We start from the raw sequence: 24,305 nt of genomic DNA, 5'->3' as shown, positions 1-24,305 counted from the left end.
TCCTAATTAACAAACTTTAAAATTTCGTATACCTTTTTATAATCTATGTATTCCTGTGACGTAAACTGAACATATCCTTCATTCGTTCTCACAGTTAGACAAAACACTTGAATCAAGTAGTGTGGTTTGTATTGTTTGGGTAATTAGTGTATTTTTTGTGTTAAATATAATTATGAAACCTTTCAGATCGTGTTTAATACGACTACAGAATAGTGGGAAACATAATGGAAGGAAGACAAAATAAGATGCAACGTACGGGTTTTAGCTACAATAATTAGTAAGATTGAAGACTTCTTGACGATGTTTATAATGTATCCTATAAAATATTCACTCGCCAGGTAAGAAATTAATAAATACCTTTTGTATTCGTTAGGTATTTTATAGAAAAATCGTAATGCAAAATGTCACTGTTTCAACCATTTGTTCCAATTTTTCTTATGATAATTTCAACTATCAAACAGCAATCAAGCAAAATTTTATTACTTAACTCCATGTGTGGGGAGATAGTTCTTATCAAGACTACAAGAATTATTTGAATCTGTTTAGGATTTAATGAGATATTAACAGATGAAATTTTTCAAATATTCCTTAGATTCCTACACATGCTCAGTCACTAACAACCTTGTTTTATTGATGAGTAATATAATAATTAGTAAATTACATACCTACCAGACATGAAATCAACCAATAGTTTCTGGACTGATAAATAAAATATAAAGTTATTAGCAAAACGGTTTCGGTTAAAACTGGCTTTCATGATGAGATTTGATCTCCCTTCATATTGTTTTGAGAATAAGAATGAATCCTACTCCTATTGTACTTACATGTTTTTATTAGTTTATTAGAGTCCTGTGAATCACAAATAATACCTGTAGAAACAATAAGCAAATGCAAGTCATTGTCTTAGTAGGTACTAGACAGTGGTTATGCTCACACATAGAATTTACCCCTAATTTCAGTTTGAATTACTTTCAGAATCGTCCAAAGATCCAGGAGGGACAGATATCTACTCCAAACCTGGAATCTGTTGCAGAATATTAAAGAAAATTATGGGAAAACAAATGTGAATGACGGACAGATTTAGTAAGATGAAAGATTTAAGCCTACAAGCACACTACTGTTTCTCACATCAAAGGTACATTGTTAATTATGCGCATCAATATTAAATAAAGCAGTTTTGGAGAAAAATAGTATGTTTCATTAATAATCCCCTGGTTGATTATTTTTATTGATATCGTACAGCTCCATCTATTGGCAAGCTATGGTACTACAATGACTTCTAGCTATCAAGCTGCCTAGAAATGAAGTCCTGCTTTTCACAAATGTCAGTCCTTTTCCCACTCCATCTATGTACGAGTAGACGCACTTATCCAAATCTATTCCCTAATAGATGGCGTTAAATTTATAAAAATAATAAAAAAAGTTGCCTTATAGAAACACTAGATTCGAATTAAGAATTAAGTATTTACATAATGGTATAATCACTAAAAAATCATTATCACTTCCATATAGGTTCGTAGATACATACATACACAAACTCACGCCCACTTCCCACCAGGGCAAGCAGAGACCACTGAATTCCTTTTGTTTGTAGGTCTATGAAATTATGAAACCTAAAGGTGAAACAAAGCCTACATGTTCCTCAAAGTTCTAATTATGTTTTTCCTGTCTAAGGTCTAAAAATAAAAGAATATTATAAAAATATGAATTCAAAAAGACGAAAATAATAAATAAATGTCGAAAAAATATTTCTCCTCATAGCCAAACCTTTTAGTTACTGTTAAGTACTAACTTTTAGTCAAATATTTGAAGAAATCATTGATGTACATTAAAGTTTATTGAAAATAAACTAGATGATTCCATCCGCGACGATTATTGTGGTGCGTTCTGTTACAATCGCCCCCTAAATTATTACGTAGTTTATCGAAGTGATAATTTATAAAAAAATAAAAAGAAACACCACAATAAACTAGCCTTAAATAAATAAAGCAAACCTTTATATTACTATAATAAGATTTCCAAAGAACATCTTATTAAACCTTTATTCAATCTTATATACAATGACAATTTATCTAATTTCCCCCCAGGAATGACCGTCAACTCCCCTCAAGAGTAAAATAAATAAATACTGAAATAATAGCAAAATTTGAAAATAAAATATTTCATTCAAAAATACTGTAACCATAATAATATACAAGTACACTCATGTAAGTATACAGGTATACTAAAATGTTTCCTAATTACTTCCCTAAATATAAGATATAAAATAAAAATAAATAATAATATTATATAATACTGCTTACTCCTTTGAGAACACGAGCGTGATGTCAAAATCTTACTATATATAAAAACAAAAATATCATAATTATACATCAATAATATTATTAAATAACCATAATAATTAATAATATACTAATTATTTTAATAATTAAACCTTTACTGAATATAATAATAAATTTAATAAATATCTCTTATAACAATTCCCATAATAACAATAAAAACGTAAAATAAAAAAAAAAAAACAAAAATAAATAAAAAATTACTCAATAATTGAGTAATAAACAAAACAAAAGTAAACTATTTAAAATTATTTAAATTAAATCTATCAAATTCAATTAAATCTAAACATAAAGATAGATTTCAAAACTACTAGCGCCATCTATGAGAGAACATTGGAACTAATGGAAGTAGGTCAAGTCAATAACCTAACCTATAATCCGGTCAACGACCACTTATCCCTGACCTCGACAAAGATCTCGACTAATGACCCCAGGTATCAATGACCTTGACCAATAAAACCGATCAATGACCCCGTGTCAATGACCCGGTATCAATGACCTTGGCCAATAAAACCGATCAATGACCCGGTATGAATGACCTTGACCAATAAACCGATCAATGACCCCGACCATTGACCCTTCCGATTATTGACCTGATTAAATAACCTTGAACAACACTAACCCTAGCTAAATTACCTACCGTGGTCAATAGTAACCCTATTTAAATTACCCGCGTATCACAACCGCGATCAACAACACTTTTACACTAATAAACTAAACATACAAAAACAAGCAAATAAAGACAATTAAAATCCATATCTAATTTTTAATCCCTAATATATAAAAAATACGCTAAAAAAACAAAACAATTAAATAATGCATATCAACGCACTCTAACGGTGAACAGCGGAACTAATAATTTGTCCGTCGATATGAGACTCTATGCGAAGTCTATCTAATAAAATGTCAAACTAATACTCTTACTCGTCACCAGATGGCAGGCAAAATAAAGCATCTATACACGAACCGATTAAAATCGATTTAGTTTAGATCGATCGATTTTCTTAATTATTTTTTATAAAAGTAAGATAAACCTACATCAAAACGTAACAAATTACATTCTATAGCCTTAGATAAATTGTATCTATAAAAATACTAAATAAACACGCTTATTTAACAAAAAATATTTGCCTTTGTCAAACTATGAACTTAAAACAAGGCTGTATGTAAGATGATCCTTGTCTACGTACTTAGACAAACCAAAAACAAACAAATTTAATGTCAGATTGACAACTGGAGAGATCCATCCGTTGTATTACGATTATTTCGTCGTGATTATTAAAGAAATCTTCGTAAATAAGAAGATTCTACCTAGTAAAAACATATAAAAGATGACACAAGGTAATTATAAAAGTTTGGTTACTTAAAATACTACGTCATTACGCTAGAAAACCTTCACTTGCATCTTGTTCACAACACGCTTACAATGCTATTTTATTTTGTTTTCAGTTACGCGCATGTTTCTACATAACCTACAGCTTCGGAATGATAATATAGCCCTGCCTATCTATGCAAGAACGAAACCCTACAATGCTAGCAAGTCAAAATGCCTATCGACCTACAGCCCTAACCCTAGCCATACCTACACAGAAAATATATAAATAGATACATAGGGCGGGATACCTGCACCACGAGACCTAAGGCAACAGGCGGATAGTGGAAAGGAGAAGGTGTAGGAAGGATTTTCTTACTGCCAATCACACAGACTCATGTGACCGTGGTTAGGCTAAAGGTGTCTTGGCCACAGTAAGAGGATACTGAAAGTGACACATAGAAAATAATATAAGCGTGCACAGTGAGATAAAACAAAAATGACATGGACATACACAGTGAAATTAAAGTGAAATAATAATAAATAAAACAAGCAGAATATGACAACTGTACTTATTATAATATGAATTAATATTAGAATATTGATGATAATCAGTCTCTTATTTATAATAATTGATAATTAAAACATAAGATTGAACCGTTTTAACACAAACTTCACCCCTTTATGATATCAGGGTTGGTAGGTTAGTCTCAGACCCTTACTATTCACAAAAATAGAACGCCCCAGCTGGACATTTAAGATACATACATAGCTTCACGCCCCCACATAATTCTCTAAGTACATACATAGCTTTACGCCCCCATATAATTCTTGAGGTACATACATAACTTTACGCCTCCACATCATTATTGATGTACATACATAGCTTTACGCCTTTCCTAGGTTACATTAATACATACATAGACACTTCACACAATTATAAGCCATAGTTTTAAATACATACATATCAAATTTTCACGCCCCCGCATTAATCTAACCATACATACATGTCTTTATGTTTCCCTTAGATTACATTAACACATACATAAACATTTCACATCTTTATAAACCCCTAGTTATATACACATACATATCAAATTTCACGCCCCCAAGACATCCAATCTTTTCCCAGCATTTGAGACCTCATATCCTGGTCACGGCACCAAAATTGTAATGACCCCCCCTTACATAATATACTATATAAATAAACCCCACATACTCAACTCCAACGACTAAACTGACCAGGATTCGACCCTGGGTTATAGTCAAACTAAGTGATTAAATTGGCCATTATTATTGTTGTGATCGTCTAGTATAAAGGTAGGACCTTATGTTGTGTTTTGTAGTAACTTAAATTCTTTTATATGAAGGTAGCTGAGTCAGATATGAATGCATGTTATTGAGGGCATGTAAATAAAGAATAATACTAACTTAATATACTACATATATACTTTATAACAATACAAATAGGTTATAATTATGTCACTATGGTATATGAGAAAGTCAAGTAAATATATAAGTAATAGGGCAATGGGATGTGAGATATTATAAGTATTTATAGTTTAAAACAGTCAAATCAACGCCAAGCAAACCTAAACTTAATGACACTGATTAAAGCTTATAATTAAACAAGAGAGACTTACAAGAAGGTAAGAAATTAGTTAGTTATTTAAAATATGATTAGGAATTAAGTTTTATTATTGTAAAAGATCTAGGAACACAGGAAAAGGATTAGAATACCATACCAACAATGTAATAGTATAGGGTGCCGTTTCGAGCCCCGACCACGCTCACCGGCGAATGAGGCCCTACCCTGATTTAGGCCCCTCTCCGAAAGAAACATATAGGTTTTTTATGGAATGATAAGCACATAAAATATGTGACATATCAGGAGCATTAGGTAAAATAAGTTGGTAGGTAAAGGGAAGAGCTTCCCAACACCAATTTCACATATGTAATAAAATTATTTAAGTTAGACAGATTTACATCCAATCTAACAACACAACTCATTGTGATGCATAGTTAGCACCATAGCCATGGCGCAAAAAGGTAAGTATGTGAGCGACTTAGCAACCGGAAGCCAATATGCAGCTACTCATCACTGTCCTCCCCCCAATACACCACAGTGCAAGAGGATCAACAGAAGCAGTGACTACCGAACTGGATTGACCCCAAATATACTAAGCAAAAGGTCCCTAACAAAACGAATGAGCGACTTAGCAACCGAAGGCAATACGCAGCTACTCATCACTGTCCTCCCCCCAATACACCACAGTGCAAGAGGATCAACAGAAGCAGAGACTACCGAACTGGATTGACCCCGAGTATACTAAGCAAAAATGTCCCTAACGTCCCTACTATGGCTTCAGCGGCATTGCAATAACACCAGCCATAGGAATAAGTATGAGTGTGAGATGGATGGTCATGAATATGATACCAACCATGAATCACAAGAATATATGCAGTCAAACTGGATGTAATTGTTATGCATAAATGCATTATAGCAATAATATTGCATATTAGTAAGCAAACAAGTTGCATAGTGAAATCAGGCCAGGTAAACCCCTGGACAAGGTATAGGTTGTAAAGTTAGGTATGTCACAAACTAGCAGCAGTGACATTAAGGTATTATCAGGTAGATGAATAGTAAAATAACACAAATAAATTGTGTTGAATTGGTTTGTATATCAGTGTAATCAAGCCAGGCAGGCCCAGACAATACAAGTAAGTAAGTATATAAGAAGTCATGTTAAGTCACATAGGTGAAATAACAACACAGATTCAGAGTATATAAGTTTATTCAAAAGCCATTATTAATACCATTACCTTCATCTCATGGTATCCAGACTTTTATAATTCAATTCAAATTAGTAATTAATTGTGTTATTTACATGGCTTAATAAGCCACAACAAACTGATAGGTCCAGAGTGAGTCATAATAAATTTACATTATAACACAAGAGGACAAAGTTGACCCATACCATACAATACTACTACTGATTATATGGCATCGGCTAGAGTCTTCATACTCGAAAGCATCGCCACGCACAACCGCTCATCAGGAGGAGGCAATCCAACCTGACTATCCAAGTCGCAGCGCTGGCTCGATACTGATTATCTAGCTTCATCTCATATTGGCGGATGGTCATCCTGTCCCAATATCAGAAAGAAGGTCATGGATAATAATATCTCACCGCCCCACTCCTGTAGATAGCTGTATCTCCCAAAGCACCACTATAGAACAATCCAGAACCATGTTACAGTGGTAACAACAACTGTTCCTACAATTATTCTACATTGACACAGTGAGGTAGCAGGCCGTAAACCATAAAGGTTCACCCTGTGTAACTTCAGATTGGTTTTCGAATAGAATCCTCAGGGGAATTCTAACTACAATAAAACACAGCAAGATTACAATCCAACCTGGACCAACAGTCTAGGTTCACAGTATAAAGTAAAAATCTAAATCCATGAGGATACCTCTAAAACAAGGATACCTCATTCTGTATACTGTTCTCCCCATCTCCAGGCAATAATTATATTACCTCGAAATGTGGATCCCAACACACAGAACTACAAGCAGAACATTTTTGTTCAGTCTATGCGGCAATATGTACAATTTTCATTGTAAACATTGACACACAGCCCAAACATAACCAATAAGAAAAATAAAGTCCAGTCAGAATATCGCAAGCAGTCATTCCCTACGCGTCAGTAAAGTGTCAATCAAAAGTTAAATAGATAAACATACATAAACTACATATAATAACATAAATAATAACAAAACACAAACAAAGGTAAACAATCACAAGCAGCACATAGTCCCTATGTTCGCAAGCTTCCCTACACACTTTTGACACATCCTACTCCTATCGGGCCCTATCTTTAGCGTAAAATTGTACCTGTCGTCTGAGATCTGATGATCTCAGACCTGTTTCCAACGATGCCTGAAAGAAAAGGTAATTAGTACACCACACTTCCTATTTTAAAACCTAACAAGATCCCTACAGCGCACTCCGCGGACTTTTGTCGGACAAAACCTACATATTTCACGTAATCTACGCACGGAAGCTAATTCTAATCCCTATTCTAGCGCGGTAGACGACCAGCTACACCACGGAAGGTTCGAATAGCTGATTAAAGAGCAAATTTACATATTTTGACAAAATAATAATCGCGCACTGTAATCCTGAGCTACGGAGCTCTCAAAAGTCGCGACAGCTGGTAATCCAGCAGAACGGATCCCTACCGACTTACAGAAACTCTAGTCCGACTTGAATTTTCTAAAACCGGCAGCACCTCCTGCTGTTCTTGCTCCGAGCGAAGTTCCCCAAAAAATCGTGCAAAACCCCTTTTATACCCGTTATGCTCCCTCTCATCTATCAGGCAATCGCGATATTGCTACCACTAGCGCCTCAAAAACATCCAAATGACATTTACCCGACATTGACAATCGAGGTATTTATTGAAAATCTCATACTTCCTATTGACATAAAAATATTCATTTAATTTTATTTTTATTCTTAAGTAGACTATAATACTAATGATGTTATTTATTTAATCAAATTCTATTTAATTTATCAAATCAGAACTGCAGAATTTTAGATAAAAAAATATATCCAATTTTGTAGAATTTCTAAAAAGCCAAACACTCGCTCGACCATTTGCCTGACGTTTCTCGCACACATCTGTAATTTACATAATCTACACAAACCAAGCTCCTCAACCTTATTGGCTGTTTCTCTGTGTACGCGAAAAGTGGCGTGACTTCTGGATTGTTCTATTTTAGGGTCTAAAACGCGTACAATACAACACCTTGTCAACAATCCAAAAAAGGTTCCGTTTTTGGAGACAAAAACCATGAATAATACCTAAATTCCTCTATATCTCTTAAACTGTGACAATTAGGTAGCTGAAACTTTCAAAAACAATGCATCTCCATTGCCATCACAACTACAAATTCAAAGAAATACAATAAATCAAACATTTAAAAAGATCCCCCACTCTACAAACCCGATCCTCCAATGCATGTTTTGGCTTGTCATTAACAACGACAACATACTAGCAATATAAAATTCACGATCAATTCACGTTCATGTTTTTGTTCACTAAATGTTCTTTCAATTGTAGGCACGGAACCCCTCAAAATAATGCGATTCACACTTGGCATTATTTTAGTTTTACTTTTTTTTCCATGATTTTTTCAATTTTCGCGAATTACAGTTCTAAAAAATTAGAATAATATTTTAAACAATAGGTACGAACTTCGTATGCTTTATAAATCAATTTCAACAAGAAATACTATGTAATATAGCTAGTATTTTAAATTTTTGTAAAATATACCAGCTCAAAACTCTTCGTTCATATATTTTTACATCGACACCCTATAGGTGCTTGCTACTCCCGCGAAAATTCAAACTATCCTAATGTCTATTTTTGTATTTTAAATAATTTTATTCCATAAATTCGTACATATTCTTTCAAAATTACATCCCTATCTCGACTCCTAATTAACAAACTTTAAAATTTCGTATACCTTTTTATAATCTATGTATTCCTGTGACGTAAACTGAACATATCCTTCATTCGTTCTCACAGTTAGACAAAACACTTGAATCAAGTAGTGTGGTTTGTATTGTTTGGGTAATTAGTGTATTTTTTGTGTTAAATATAATTATGAAACCTTTCAGATCGTGTTTAATACGACTACAGAATAGTGGGAAACATAATGGAAGGAAGACAAAATAAGATGCAACGTACGGGTTTTAGCTACAATAATTAATAAGATTGAAGACTTCTTGACGATGTTTATAATGTATCCTATAAAATATTCACTCGCCAGGTAAGAAATTAATAAATACCTTTTGTATTCGTTAGGTATTTTATAGAAAAATCGTAATGCAAAATGTCACTGTTTCAACCATTTGTTCCAATTTTTCTTATGATAATTTCAACTATCAAACAGCAATCAAGCAAAATTTTATTACTTAACTCCATGTGTGGGGAGATAGTTCTTATCAAGACTACAAGAATTATTTGAATCTGTTTAGGATTTATTGAGATATTAACAGATGAAATTTTTCAAATATTCCTTAGATTCCTACACATGCTCAGTCACTAACAACCTTGTTTTATTGATGAGTAATATAATAATTAGTAAATTACATACCTACCAGACATGAAATCAACCAATAGTTTCTGGACTGATAAATAAAATATAAAGTTATTAGCAAAACGGTTTCGGTTAAAACTGGCTTTCATGATGAGATTTGATCTCCCTTCATATTGTTTTGAGAATAAGAATGAATCCTACTCCTATTGTACTTACATGTTTTTATTAGTTTATTAGAGTCCTGTGAATCACAAATAATACCTGTAGAAACAATAAGCAAATGCAAGTCATTGTCTTAGTAGGTACTAGACAGTGGTTATGCTCACACATAGAATTTACCCCTAATTTCAGTTTGAATTACTTTCAGAATCGTCCAAAGATCCAGGAGGGACAGATATCTACTCCAAACCTGGAATCTGTTGCAGAATATTAAAGAAAATTATGGGAAAACAAATGTGAATGACGGACAGATTTAGTAAGATGAAAGATTTAAGCCTACAAGCACACTACTGTTTCTCACATCAAAGGTACATTGTTAATTATGCGCATCAATATTAAATAAAGCAGTTTTGGAGAAAAATAGTATGTTTCATTAATAATCCCCTGGTTGATTATTTTTATTGATATCGTACAGCTCCATCTATTGGCAAGCTATGGTACTACAATAACTTCTAGCTATCAAGCTGCCTAGAAATGAAGTCCTGCTTTTCACAAATGTCAGTCCTTTTCCCACTCCATCTATGTACGAGTAGACGCACTTATCCAAATCTATTCCCTAATAGATGGCGTTAAATTTATAAAAATAATAAAAAAAGTTGCCTTATAGAAACACTAGATTCGAATTAAGAATTAAGTATTTACATAATGGTATAATCACTAAAAAATCATTATCACTTCCATATAGGTTCGTAGATACATACATACACAAACTCACGCCCACTTCCCACCAGGGCAAGCAGAGACCACTGAATTCCTTTTGTTTGTAGGTCTATGAAATTATGAAACCTAAAGGTGAAACAAAGCCTACATGTTCCTCAAAGTTCTAATTATGTTTTTCCTGTCTAAGGTCTAAAAATAAAAGAATATTATAAAAATATGAATTCAAAAAGACGAAAATAATAAATAAATGTCGAAAAAATATTTCTCCTCATAGCCAAACCTTTTAGTTACTGTTAAGTACTAACTTTTAGTCAAATATTTGAAGAAATCATTGATGTACATTAAAGTTTATTGAAAATAAACTAGATGATTCCATCCGCGACGATTATTGTGGTGCGTTCTGTTACAATCGCCCCCTAAATTATTACGTAGTTTATCGAAGTGATAATTTATAAAAAAATAAAAAGAAACACCACAATAAACTAGCCTTAAATAAATAAAGCAAACCTTTATATTACTATAATAAGATTTCCAAAGAACATCTTATTAAACCTTTATTCAATCTTATATACAATGACAATTTATCTAATTTCCCCCCAGGAATGACCGTCAACTCCCCTCAAGAGTAAAATAAATAAATACTGAAATAATAGCAAAATTTGAAAATAAAATATTTCATTCAAAAATACTGTAACCATAATAATATACAAGTACACTCATGTAAGTATACAGGTATACTAAAATGTTTCCTAATTACTTCCCTAAATATAAGATATAAAATAAAAATAAATAATAATATTATATAATACTGCTTACTCCTTTGAGAACACGAGCGTGATGTCAAAATCTTACTATATATAAAAACAAAAATATCATAATTATACATCAATAATATTATTAAATAACCATAATAATTAATAATATACTAATTATTTTAATAATTAAACCTTTACTGAATATAATAATAAATTTAATAAATATCTCTTATAACAATTCCCATAATAACAATAAAAACGTAAAATAAAAAAAAAAAAACAAAAATAAATAAAAAATTACTCAATAATTGAATAATAAACAAAACAAAAGTAAACTATTTAAAATTATTTAAATTAAATCTATCAAATTCAATTAAATCTAAACATAAAGATAGATTTCAAAACTACTAGCGCCATCTATGAGAGAACATTGGAACTAATGGAAGTAGGTCAAGTCAATAACCTAACCTATAATCCGGTCAACGACCACTTATCCCTGACCTCGACAAAGATCTCGACTAATGACCCCAGGTATCAATGACCTTGACCAATAAAACCGATCAATGACCCCGTGTCAATGACCCGGTATCAATGACCTTGGCCAATAAAACCGATCAATGACCCGGTATGAATGACCTTGACCAATAAACCGATCAATGACCCCGACCATTGACCCTTCCGATTATTGACCTGATTAAATAACCTTGAACAACACTAACCCTAGCTAAATTACCTACCGTGGTCAATAGTAACCCTATTTAAATTACCCGCGTATCACAACCGCGATCAACAACACTTTTACACTAATAAACTAAACATACAAAAACAAGCAAATAAAGACAATTAAAATCCATATCTAATTTTTAATCCCTAATATATAAAAAATACGCTAAAAAAACAAAACAATTAAATAATGCATATCAACGCACTCTAACGGTGAACAGCGGAACTAATAATTTGTCCGTCGATATGAGACTCTATGCGAAGTCTATCTAATAAAATGTCAAACTAATACTCTTACTCGTCACCAGATGGCAGGCAAAATAAAGCATCTATACACGAACCGATTAAAATCGATTTAGTTTAGATCGATCGATTTTCTTAATTATTTTTTATAAAAGTAAGATAAACCTACATCAAAACGTAACAAATTACATTCTATAGCCTTAGATAAATTGTATCTATAAAAATACTAAATAAACACGCTTATTTAACAAAAAATATTTGCCTTTGTCAAACTATGAACTTAAAACAAGGCTGTATGTAAGATGATCCTTGTCTACGTACTTAGACAAACCAAAAACAAACAAATTTAATGTCAGATTGACAACTGGAGAGATCCATCCGTTGTATTACGATTATTTCGTCGTGATTATTAAAGAAATCTTCGTAAATAAGAAGATTCTACCTAGTAAAAACATATAAAAGATGACACAAGGTAATTATAAAAGTTTGGTTACTTAAAATACTACGTCATTACGCTAGAAAACCTTCACTTGCATCTTGTTCACAACACGCTTACAATGCTATTTTATTTTGTTTTCAGTTACGCGCATGTTTCTACATAACCTACAGCTTCGGAATGATAATATAGCCCTGCCTATCTATGCAAGAACGAAACCCTACAATGCTAGCAAGTCAAAATGCCTATCGACCTACAGCCCTAACCCTAGCCATACCTACACAGAAAATATATAAATAGATACATAGGGCGGGATACCTGCACCACGAGACCTAAGGCAACAGGCGGATAGTGGAAAGGAGAAGGTGTAGGAAGGATTTTCTTACTGCCAATCACACAGACTCATGTGACCGTGGTTAGGCTAAAGGTGTCTTGGCCACAGTAAGAGGATACTGAAAGTGACACATAGAAAATAATATAAGCGTGCACAGTGAGATAAAACAAAAATGACATGGACATACACAGTGAAATTAAAGTGAAATAATAATAAATAAAACAAGCAGAATATGACAACTGTACTTATTATAATATGAATTAATATTAGAATATTGATGATAATCAGTCTCTTATTTATAATAATTGATAATTAAAACATAAGATTGAACCGTTTTAACACAAACTTCACCCCTTTATGATATCAGGGTTGGTAGGTTAGTCTCAGACCCTTACTATTCACAAAAATAGAACGCCCCAGCTGGACATTTAAGATACATACATAGCTTCACGCCCCCACATAATTCTCTAAGTACATACATAGCTTTACGCCCCCATATAATTCTTGAGGTACATACATAACTTTACGCCTCCACATCATTATTGATGTACATACATAGCTTTACGCCTTTCCTAGGTTACATTAATACATACATAGACACTTCACACAATTATAAGCCATAGTTTTAAATACATACATATCAAATTTTCACGCCCCCGCATTAATCTAACCATACATACATGTCTTTATGTTTCCCTTAGATTACATTAACACATACATAAACATTTCACATCTTTATAAACCCCTAGTTATATACACATACATATCAAATTTCACGCCCCCAAGACATCCAATCTTTTCCCAGCATTTGAGACCTCATATCATGGTCACGGCACCAAAATTGTAATGACCCCCCCTTACATAATATACTATATAAATAAACCCCACATACTCAACTCCAACGACTAAACTGACCAGGATTCGACCCTGGGTTATAGTCAAATTAAGTGATTAAAATGGCCATTATTATTGTTGTGATCGTCTAGTATAAAGGTAGGACCTTATGTTGTGTTTTGTAGTAACTCAAATTCTTTTATATGAAGGTAGCTGAGTCAGATATGAATGTATGTTATTGAGGGCATGTAAATAAAGAATAATACTAACTTAATATACTACATATATACTTAATAACAATACAAATAGGTTATAATTATGTCACTATGGTATATGAGAAAGTCAAGTAAATATCTAAGTAATAGGGCAATGGGATGTGAGATATTATAAGTATTTATAGTTTAAAAACAGTCAAATCAACGCCAAGCAAACCTAAACTTAATGACACTGATTAAAGCTTATAATTAAACAAGAAAGACTTACAAGAAGGTAAGAAATTAGTTAGTTATTTAAAATATGATTAGGAATTAAGTTTTATTATTGTAAAAGATCTAGGAACACAGGAAAAGGATTAGAATACCATACCAACAATGTAATAGTATAGGGTGCCGTTTCGAGCCCCGACCACGCTCACCGGCGAATGAGGCCCTACCCTGATTTAGGCCCCTCTCCGAAAGAAGAAATAGGTCTTTTTTTATGAAATGATAAGCACATAAATGTGACATATCAAGAGCATTAGGTATAATAAGTTGGTAGGTAAAGGAAGAGCTTCCCAACACCAATTTCACATATGTAATAAAATTATTTAAGTTAGACAGATTTACATCCAATCTAACAACACAACTCATTGTGATGCATAGCTAGCACCATAGCCATGGCGCAAAAAGGTAAGTATGTGAGCGACTTAGCAACCGGAAGCCAATATGCAGCTACTCATCACTGTCCTCCCCCCAATACACCACAGTGCAAGAGGATCAACAGAAGCAGTGACTACCGAACTGGATTGACCCCAAATATACTAAGCAAAAGGTCCCTAACAAAACGAATGAGCGACTTAGCAACCGAAGGCAATACGCAGCTATTCATCACTGTCCTCCCCCCAATACACCACAGTGCAAGAGGATCAACAGAAGCAGAGACTACCGAACTGGATTGACCCCGAGTATACTAAGCAAAAATGTCCCTAACGTCCCTACTATGGCTTCAGCGGCATTGCAATAACACCAGCCATAGGAATAAGTATGATTGTGAGATGGATGGTCATGAATATGACACCAACCATGAATCACAAGAATATATGCAGTCAAACTGGATGTAATTGTTATGCATAAATGCATTATTGCAATAATATTGCATATTAGTAAGCAAACAAGTTGCATAGTGAAATCAGGCCAGGTAAACCCCTGGACAAGGTATAGGTTGTTAGGTATGTCACAAACTAGCAGCAGTGACATTAAGGTATTATCAGGTAGATGAATAGTAAAATAACACAAATAAATTGTGTTGAATTGGTTTGTATATCAGTGTAATCAAGCCAGGCAGGCCCAGACAATACAGTAAGTATATAGAAGTCATGTTAAGTCACATAGGTGAAATAACAACACAGATTCAGAGTATATAAGTTTATTCAAAAGCCATTATCAATACCATTACCTTCATCTCATGGTATCTAGACTTTTGTAATTCAATTTAAAATTAGTAATTAATTGTATTATTTACATGGCTTAATAAGCCACAATAAACTGATAGATCCAGAGTGGGTCATAATAAATTTACATTATAACACAAGAGGACAAAGTTGACCCATACCATACAATACTACTACTGATTATATGGCATCGGCTAGAGTCTTCATACTCGAAAGCATCGCCACGCACAACCGCTCATCAGGAGGAGGCAATCCAACCTGACTATCCAAGTCGCAGCGCTGGCTCGATACTGATTATCTAGCTTCATCTCATATTGGCGGATGGTCATCCTGTCCCAATATCAGAAAGAAGGTCATGGATAATAATATCTCACCGCCCCACTCCTGTAGATAGCTGTATCTCCCAAAGCACCACTATAGAACAATCCAGAACCATGTTACAGTGGTAACAACAACTGTTCCTACAATTATTCTACATTGACACAGTGAGGTAGCAGGCCGTAAACCATAAAGGTTCACCCTGTGTAACTTCAGATTGGTTTTCGAATAGAATCCTCAGGGGAATTCTAACTACAATAAAACACAGCAAGATTACAATCCAACCTGGACCAACAGTCTAGGTTGACAATATAAGGTAAAAATCTAAATCCAAGAGGTTACCTCTAAAACAAGGATACCTCATTCTGCATACTGATCTCCCCATCTCCAGGCAATAATTATATTACCTCGAAATGTGAATCGCAACACACAAAACTACAAGAAGAACATTTTTTTTCAGTCTATGAGGCAATATGTACAATTTTCATTGTAAACATTGACACACAGCCCAAACATAACCAATAAGATAATAAAATCCAGTCAGAATATGTCGCAAGCAGTCATTCCCTACGCGTCAGTAAAGTGTCTGTCAAAAGTTAAATAGATAAACATACATAAACTACATAAAATAACTTAAATAATAACAAAACACAAACAAAGGTAAACAATCACAAGCAGCACATCGTCCCTACGTTCGCAAGCTTCCCTACACACTTTTGACACACCCTACTCCTATCGGGCCCTATCTTTAGCGTAAAATTGTACCTGTCGTCTGAGATCTGATGATCTCAGACCTGTTTCCAACGATGCCTGAAAGAAAAAGGTAATTAGTACACCACACTTCCTATTTTAAAACCTAACAAGGTCCCTACAGCGCACTCCGCGGACTTTTGTCGGACAAAACCCTAAATATTTCACGTAATCTACGCACGGAAGCTAATTCTAATCCCTATTCTAACGCGGTAGACGATCAGCTACACCTCGAAAGGTTCGAATAGCTGATTAAAAAGCAAATTTACATAAATTGACAAAATAATAATCGCGCACTGTAATCCTGAGCTACGGAGCTCTCAAAAGTCGCGACAGCTGGTAATCCAGCAGAACGGATCCCTACCGACTTACAGAAACTCTAGTCCGACTTGAATTTTCTAAAACCGGCAGCACCTCCTGCTGTTCTTGCTCCAAACGAAGTTCCCCAAAAAATCGTGCAAAACCCCTTTTATACCCGTTATGCTCCGTCCCATCTCTCAGGCAATCGCGATATTGCTACCACTAGCGCATCAAAAACATACAAATGACATTTACCCGACATTGACAATCGAGGTATTTATTGAAAATCTCATACTTCCTATTGACATAAAAATATTCATTTAATTTTATTTTTATTCTTAAGTAGACTATAATACTAATGATGTTATTTATTTAATCAAATTCTATTTAATTTATCAAATCAGAACTGCAGAATTTTAGATAAAAAATATATCCAATTTTGTAGAATTTCTAAAAAGCCAAACACTCGCTCGACCATTTGCCTGACGTTTCTCGCACACATCTGTAATTTACATAATCTACACAAACCAAGCTCCTCAACCTTATTGGCTGTTTCTCTGTGTACGCGAAAAGTGGCGTGACTTCTGGATTGTTCTATTTTAGGGTCTAAAACGCGTACAATACAACACCTTGTCAACAATCCAAAAACGGTTCCGTTTTTGGAGACAAAAACCATGAATAATACCTAAATTCCTCTATATCTCTTAAACCGTGACAATCAGGTAGCTGAAACTTTCAAAAACAATGCATCTCCATTGCCATCACAACTACAAATTCAAAGAAACACAATAAATCAAACATTTAAAAAGATCCCCCACTCTACAAACCCGATCCTCCAATGCATGTTTTGGCTTGTCATTAACAACGACAACATACTAGCAATATAAAATTCACGATCAATTCACGTTCATGTTTTTGTTCACTAAATGTTCTTTCAATTGTAGGCACGGAACCCCTCAAAATAATGCGATTCACACTTGGCATTATTTTAGTTTTACTTTTTTTTCCATGATTTTTTCAATTTTCGCGAATTACAGTTCTAAAAAATTAGAATAATATTTTAAACAATAGGTACGAACTTCGTATGCTTTATAAATCAATTTCAACAAGAAATACTATGTAATATAGCTAGTATTTTAAATTTTTGTAAAATATACCAGCTCAAAACTCTTCGTTCATATATTTTTACATCGACACCCTATAGGTGCTTGCTACTCCCGCGAAAATTCAAACTATCCTAATGTCTATTTTTGTATTTTAAATAATTTTATTCCATAAATTCGTACATATTCTTTCAAAATTACATCCCTATCTCGACTCCTAATTAACAAACTTTAAAATTTCGTATACCTTTTTATAATCTATGTATTCCTGTGACGTAAACTGAACATATCCTTCATTCGTTCTCACAGTTAGACAAAACACTTGAATCAAGTAGTGTGGTTTGTATTGTTTGGGTAATTAGTGTATTTTTTTGTGTTAAATATAATTATGAAACCTTTCAGATCGTGTTTAATACGACTACAGAATAGTGGGAAACATAATGGAAGGAAGACAAAATAAGATGCAACGTACGGGTTTTAGCTACAATAATTAATAAGATTGAAGACTTCTTGACGATGTTTATAATGTATCCTATAAAATATTCACTCGCCAGGTAAGAAATTAATAAATACCTTTTGTATTCGTTAGGTATTTTATAGAAAAATCGTAATGCAAAATGTCACTGTTTCAACCATTTGTTCCAATTTTTCTTATGATAATTTCAACTATCAAACAGCAATCAAGCAAAATTTTATTACTTAACTCCATGTGTGGGGAGATAGTTCTTATCAAGACTACAAGAATTATTTGAATCTGTTTAGGATTTATTGAGATATTAACAGATGAAATTTTTCAAATATTCCTTAGATTCCTACACATGCTCAGTCACTAACAACCTTGTTTTATTGATGAGTAATATAATAATTAGTAAATTACATACCTACCAGACATGAAATCAACCAATAGTTTCTGGACTGATAAATAAAATATAAAGTTATTAGCAAAACGGTTTCGGTTAAAACTGGCTTTCATGATGAGATTTGATCTCCCTTCATATTGTTTTGAGAATAAGAATGAATCCTACTCCTATTGTACTTACATGTTTTTATTAGTTTATTAGAGTCCTGTGAATCACAAATAATACCTGTAGAAACAATAAGCAAATGCAAGTCATTGTCTTAGTAGGTACTAGACAGTGGTTATGCTCACACATAGAATTTACCCCTAATTTCAGTTTGAATTACTTTCAGAATCGTCCAAAGATCCAGGAGGGACAGATATCTACTCCAAACCTGGAATCTGTTGCAGAATATTAAAGAAAATTATGGGAAAACAAATGTGAATGACGGACAGATTTAGTAAGATGAAAGATTTAAGCCTACAAGCACACTACTGTTTCTCACATCAAAGGTACATTGTTAATTATGCGCATCAATATTAAATAAAGCAGTTTTGGAGAAAAATAGTATGTTTCATTAATAATCCCCTGGTTGATTATTTTTATTGATATCGTACAGCTCCATCTATTGGCAAGCTATGGTACTACAATAACTTCTAGCTATCAAGCTGCCTAGAAATGAAGTCCTGCTTTTCACAAATGTCAGTCCTTTTCCCACTCCATCTATGTACGAGTAGACGCACTTATCCAAATCTATTCCCTAATAGATGGCGTTAAATTTATAAAAATAATAAAAAAAGTTGCCTTATAGAAACACTAGATTCGAATTAAGAATTAAGTATTTACATAATGGTATAATCACTAAAAAATCATTATCACTTCCATATAGGTTCGTAGATACATACATACACAAACTCACGCCCACTTCCCACCAGGGCAAGCAGAGACCACTGAATTCCTTTTGTTTGTAGGTCTATGAAATTATGAAACCTAAAGGTGAAACAAAGCCTACATGTTCCTCAAAGTTCTAATTATGTTTTTCCTGTCTAAGGTCTAAAAATAAAAGAATATTATAAAAATATGAATTCAAAAAGACGAAAATAATAAATAAATGTCGAAAAAATATTTCTCCTCATAGCCAAACCTTTTAGTTACTGTTAAGTACTAACTTTTAGTCAAATATTTGAAGAAATCATTGATGTACATTAAAGTTTATTGAAAATAAACTAGATGATTCCATCCGCGACGATTATTGTGGTGCGTTCTGTTACAGTATATAAAAGTTCTTTTGTTTAAGTTTTTATTTTGTGAGTACTTATAAAAGAAAATCTTTGGAAGTCTGCAACATTTACCTACTACCCACATAATGTTTGACTACTAGCTAAACTTCTTAATTACTTAATATAAAGTTAGAAATTTAATCATGTAAGTGTAAGTAAGCTTATATAATTACTTGCTTGAAGTTAGATGATAAATTCACTCTAAAGTGAACTTTTTACAGCTACTTAACATTTGATGTCATTTTATTTATCTTATTCATTTATATCAATTATCATATTCGGTGCTTTGAATTTAGTTTCACCATTATTTGTGTGTTTCTAATCATTATTATTATCAATCTATTCAGATGTTTGCCTCGTTTGTAGCCAAATTCAAATTTAAAGGATTCTATTGTTTGATTCGTTATGCTTATTACTAATGTAGCGGACCCAACTAGTTGGCCACCTAGTTCCGCTCACATGCAACAGATGGCGCCACATTCTTCATGCGGTCGTGAAACGCGGTATCGAAGTTTACACAGCAAGACGCATATACATACATCTTCCAACACAACACTGTTGGATCGTCGATCCCTAGTCACACTACCAACTTGTGGCTAGCGGGGTACTATGCTCAGTTCGGTACCCCGAAAACATCCTTTGGCGGCAGCACACCCTCGCCGCCAAACTAACAAATTACATAATGTTACTTGTTACACAGGATATTTGCATTTTCGTATGTTCAAGTTACTCGGTGTCATATAGGTAATAAAGAATAACGTGTAGAATGGTAACCCTCCGCCCCGCGCCAATTCGTACGGGCGCCAACCTAACCCCCTTTGGGCTTTACTTTAATCTTAAATCACACCCGGAATAAAAATAAACTTGCTTTACAAGTCAGTGGATTACATAAGATTACTAAATCTTTTAAGGGGCAATGTGTACTTTTTTACAATAAGATTCCCATTGACATTCAGAATTTGTCTTTCAACTGTTTTAAGACAGTAGTTAAATAAATACTTTACAAAAAAGGTTATTATAAAGTTAGTGATTATTTAGAAGATATGAATGCATGGGATTAACTGTCTGAGAACTGATATTAGGCAGCTAAATTACTCAATTGTATACCAATATTTAAGTTTATTTTTTTTAAAGAACGTCTAGGGCCCTGTGCCGAGGTTTTTCTTGCAGCTTCTTTTCCCTTTAGCGGTTGTGAGAATCTGCAGTAGTTTTAGGCGGATGAGACGTTCGTTATGTAAAAATTGACGATTCAAAGTGTAACGATGTTACGTGCTGAATAAAGATATTTTTGAATTTGAAAAAATTGAATGACTGTATACCGCTAAAGAGTAAGGGGGAAAGCGCGGGCTGTCTGTCACACGGTAAGAATGAGATGTATGGAGTGTCCGAGTAACATATTATACATCAATGGAGTGAGAAAGTGTCCTACTTTCGATATTAACGTAGAAATATGACTTAATACAAATTGCTCGCTTAACCAAGTTTAACCTAGTACCGATAGTAAAGGCAAGGCTTTGAGCTAAACGCAGCAATTACGTCAGAAGGCAGTCTTACTCAGGACGCTATTGGGTTCCGATCCCTCTGGAAAAAAACGTAATGAAAACAGCTCAACTGCTAGTGAAGTTGGTACTTAATTGAGAGCATGTTTAGAAGTGTACAGTGTTTTGAACTCAAGGATGAAAGGATTTTGATACATAATCGTTTTCTATAGGTAGCCTACTGTATTTAGTACGTAGTTACACTGACTACATTATGCTCGTGTGGGTAAATATAATGTTTTGTGTTCTAGTTATTCACGACTGTAACGAATTAGTGTTACATACAAAATTATTTCATTTATTCAAAATATAAGAGCTAGGCTCTTGTTGGTGGAGCTCTTTCCAGATAATTTTCTTGATTTCTTCGCTGTTTGTTTCTTTTCAAATTGTTTACAACTATAAAACTAATTTAGAATTATTACATATATGGTTATTGGGGAGCTCGGTGGCGCAGCGGTTAACGCGCTCGGTCTGCGATTGTTGAAGTAAGTAAAGCAACTTTCGCAAAGGCCGGTCATAGGATGGATGACCACAAAAAAAAAGTTTTCATCTCGAGCTCCTCCGTGCTTCGGAAGGCACGTTAAGCCGTTGGTCCCGGCTGCATTAGCAGTCGTTAATAATCATCAATCCGCACTGGGCCCGCGTGATGGTTTAAGGCCCGATCTCCCTATCCATCCATAGAGAAGGCCCGTGCCCCAGCAGTGGGGACGTTAATGGGCTGATGATGATGACTTATATGGTGTTTTAAATTATACAGAAGTCCCAAATCGTAATTATTTATCCCATTAGTTATCCCTAATTGCCTATTTTGAGGTCAGTTTGTAGGTATGTCAAATATCTCTTTTTCATAAGTGAAGAGTGCCAAAAGGCAGCTCATTAAAAAGCTTATGCTGAGTTACCATAAAATAATCATATTTCGTTGGGATGAATATAGTACTTTAAAGCGTGGGTAGATAATATTTCGTTTCACGTCAATTTATAAAAACAGTATTGTTTCTATTTCAGACATACTTATCTCCTTAGCATTTTTCCGTGTTTCACAGGTTATTTCAAACATACTAATTTATATAAGTAAATTGAAATAATAGAGCTTTCATAAAAGTATGATCAGGTGCTTATGTATTTTGTGAAATATTTTCAGTAGATTGTGCTTACTAGTCAATTACAAATTAAATGATTAATTGGTTATTTTAATTAAAACACATAATAACGGGTTCTTACCGCGTTTAAATGGGGATATGAGACTCCCGATATTTCGACACTGTTGCAAGTGCCATGATCACGGGATGACTGCTGAGATTGGAGTGGAGTAGGTAGATCCATAATTTTCTACGGGCAGACATGTCTGTCTGCCCTCTTTCTTTGCCGCTTGTTTATGTTTTTGATATCGGAATGTTCGGAACCATCTGTCCTCGCACCAAACTCACTACGACAAACCGCACTCACTGTGTCCTCACATTTTTTCACCACATTAGGCCGTTTCAAGCTTTTTACAACACCTACTACTGGATTCCACATGGTCGATAATTTGAACCCGTCTTCCCTGTTGAAATTCCACTCCAATCTCATCAGTCATCCCGTGATCATGGCACTTGCAACATTGTCGAAATATCGGGAGTCTCATATCCCCATTTAAACGCGGTAAGAACCCGTTATTATGTGTTTTAATTATGATAATAACCGCGTAAACTTAGAACAATGTATAATTGGTTATTTATTTTGTGAGTGAGTGGGCTATTTAGTAATTCATATCGAGTTCGATTGTACTTATATTGAACGTTCGTAAACAAGCATAAGAGCATTGATGCCGAGATATTTCAAAGTATACGTATTTGCACCAGATTTGATTAAGTATTTTTTTTAAATCTTAAATAGGCTTTACTTTAACTATTCTCAGTATATTTTTAAGTACTAGATTTAACGTACCGTCTTCCATGTCTTCTTCTTCTCCGTCGTCTCCTACTTGTGGTCTCTTCTATCAAACTCTGCAGGCTTTCAGTAGGCTTCAACAAGTCTTCATCTACTTCTTTCTTCCTCTCTACTTCTTTTCTTCTTTTGTTGTCCACTTCTCTATCATCTTCTTCTTCTTCGTTTGATGGTAAAACTCCGTTGGTAGGAGCAGGTGCTATTGTTACATTATCTGGTAGATCTTTGAATTTGAGATTATTGTTTGAGTCTCCGGTGATTTCTCGGCTATTACTCTGAATTTTGTTTGTCACCTCATCCATCTTATTGGAAATGTTTGACAGTTGAATATGAGGATATAACTCGTCCAAATTTAAAATGCTATCAGTGGACACGTTTACTACTAGAACGCCATCTTGTTCAAGACTTTCAGATTCTGTAAGGTTATCGACTACAGTAGTCTGATTTAAGTGGTCGAGTTTGCTTTGGTTGGCTAGATTCGTAGGGTTTTCGATCATTTCTCCGGGTGGTATCTTTCCATTCTTCATTAGTAGTGACTTATCTAAGCCTGATGGTAATGTCTGTAATAAATATGAATATTATTTTTAGCCTATTTGAATAATTGCTGTAAAAATATTGGAATAAAAAAGAATATCT

The 24,305-nt window shown here is 33.8% G+C and overlaps 1 protein-coding gene across 1 annotated transcript in view; it reads right to left on the bottom strand.

Moving 5' to 3' along the window:
* LOC126381447 (tolloid-like protein 1) overlaps positions 1-24,305 on the bottom strand; it is a 151,882-nt gene that overhangs the window by 55,286 nt on the left and 72,291 nt on the right. Inside the window, exon 3 of the mRNA XM_050030919.1 lies at positions 23,670-24,229. Coding sequence (XP_049886876.1) covers positions 23,670-24,229 — 560 coding nt within the window. The remainder of the gene's footprint in view (positions 1-23,669; positions 24,230-24,305) is intronic.

This window comes from Pectinophora gossypiella, unplaced genomic scaffold (genome assembly GCF_024362695.1).
Source record: "Pectinophora gossypiella unplaced genomic scaffold, ilPecGoss1.1 Pgos_54, whole genome shotgun sequence".
Taxonomy (NCBI): Eukaryota; Metazoa; Arthropoda; class Insecta; order Lepidoptera; family Gelechiidae; genus Pectinophora; species Pectinophora gossypiella.
Note: the sequence above shows the minus strand (reverse complement) of the source record. Positions and strands in the feature narration are given on the sequence as shown.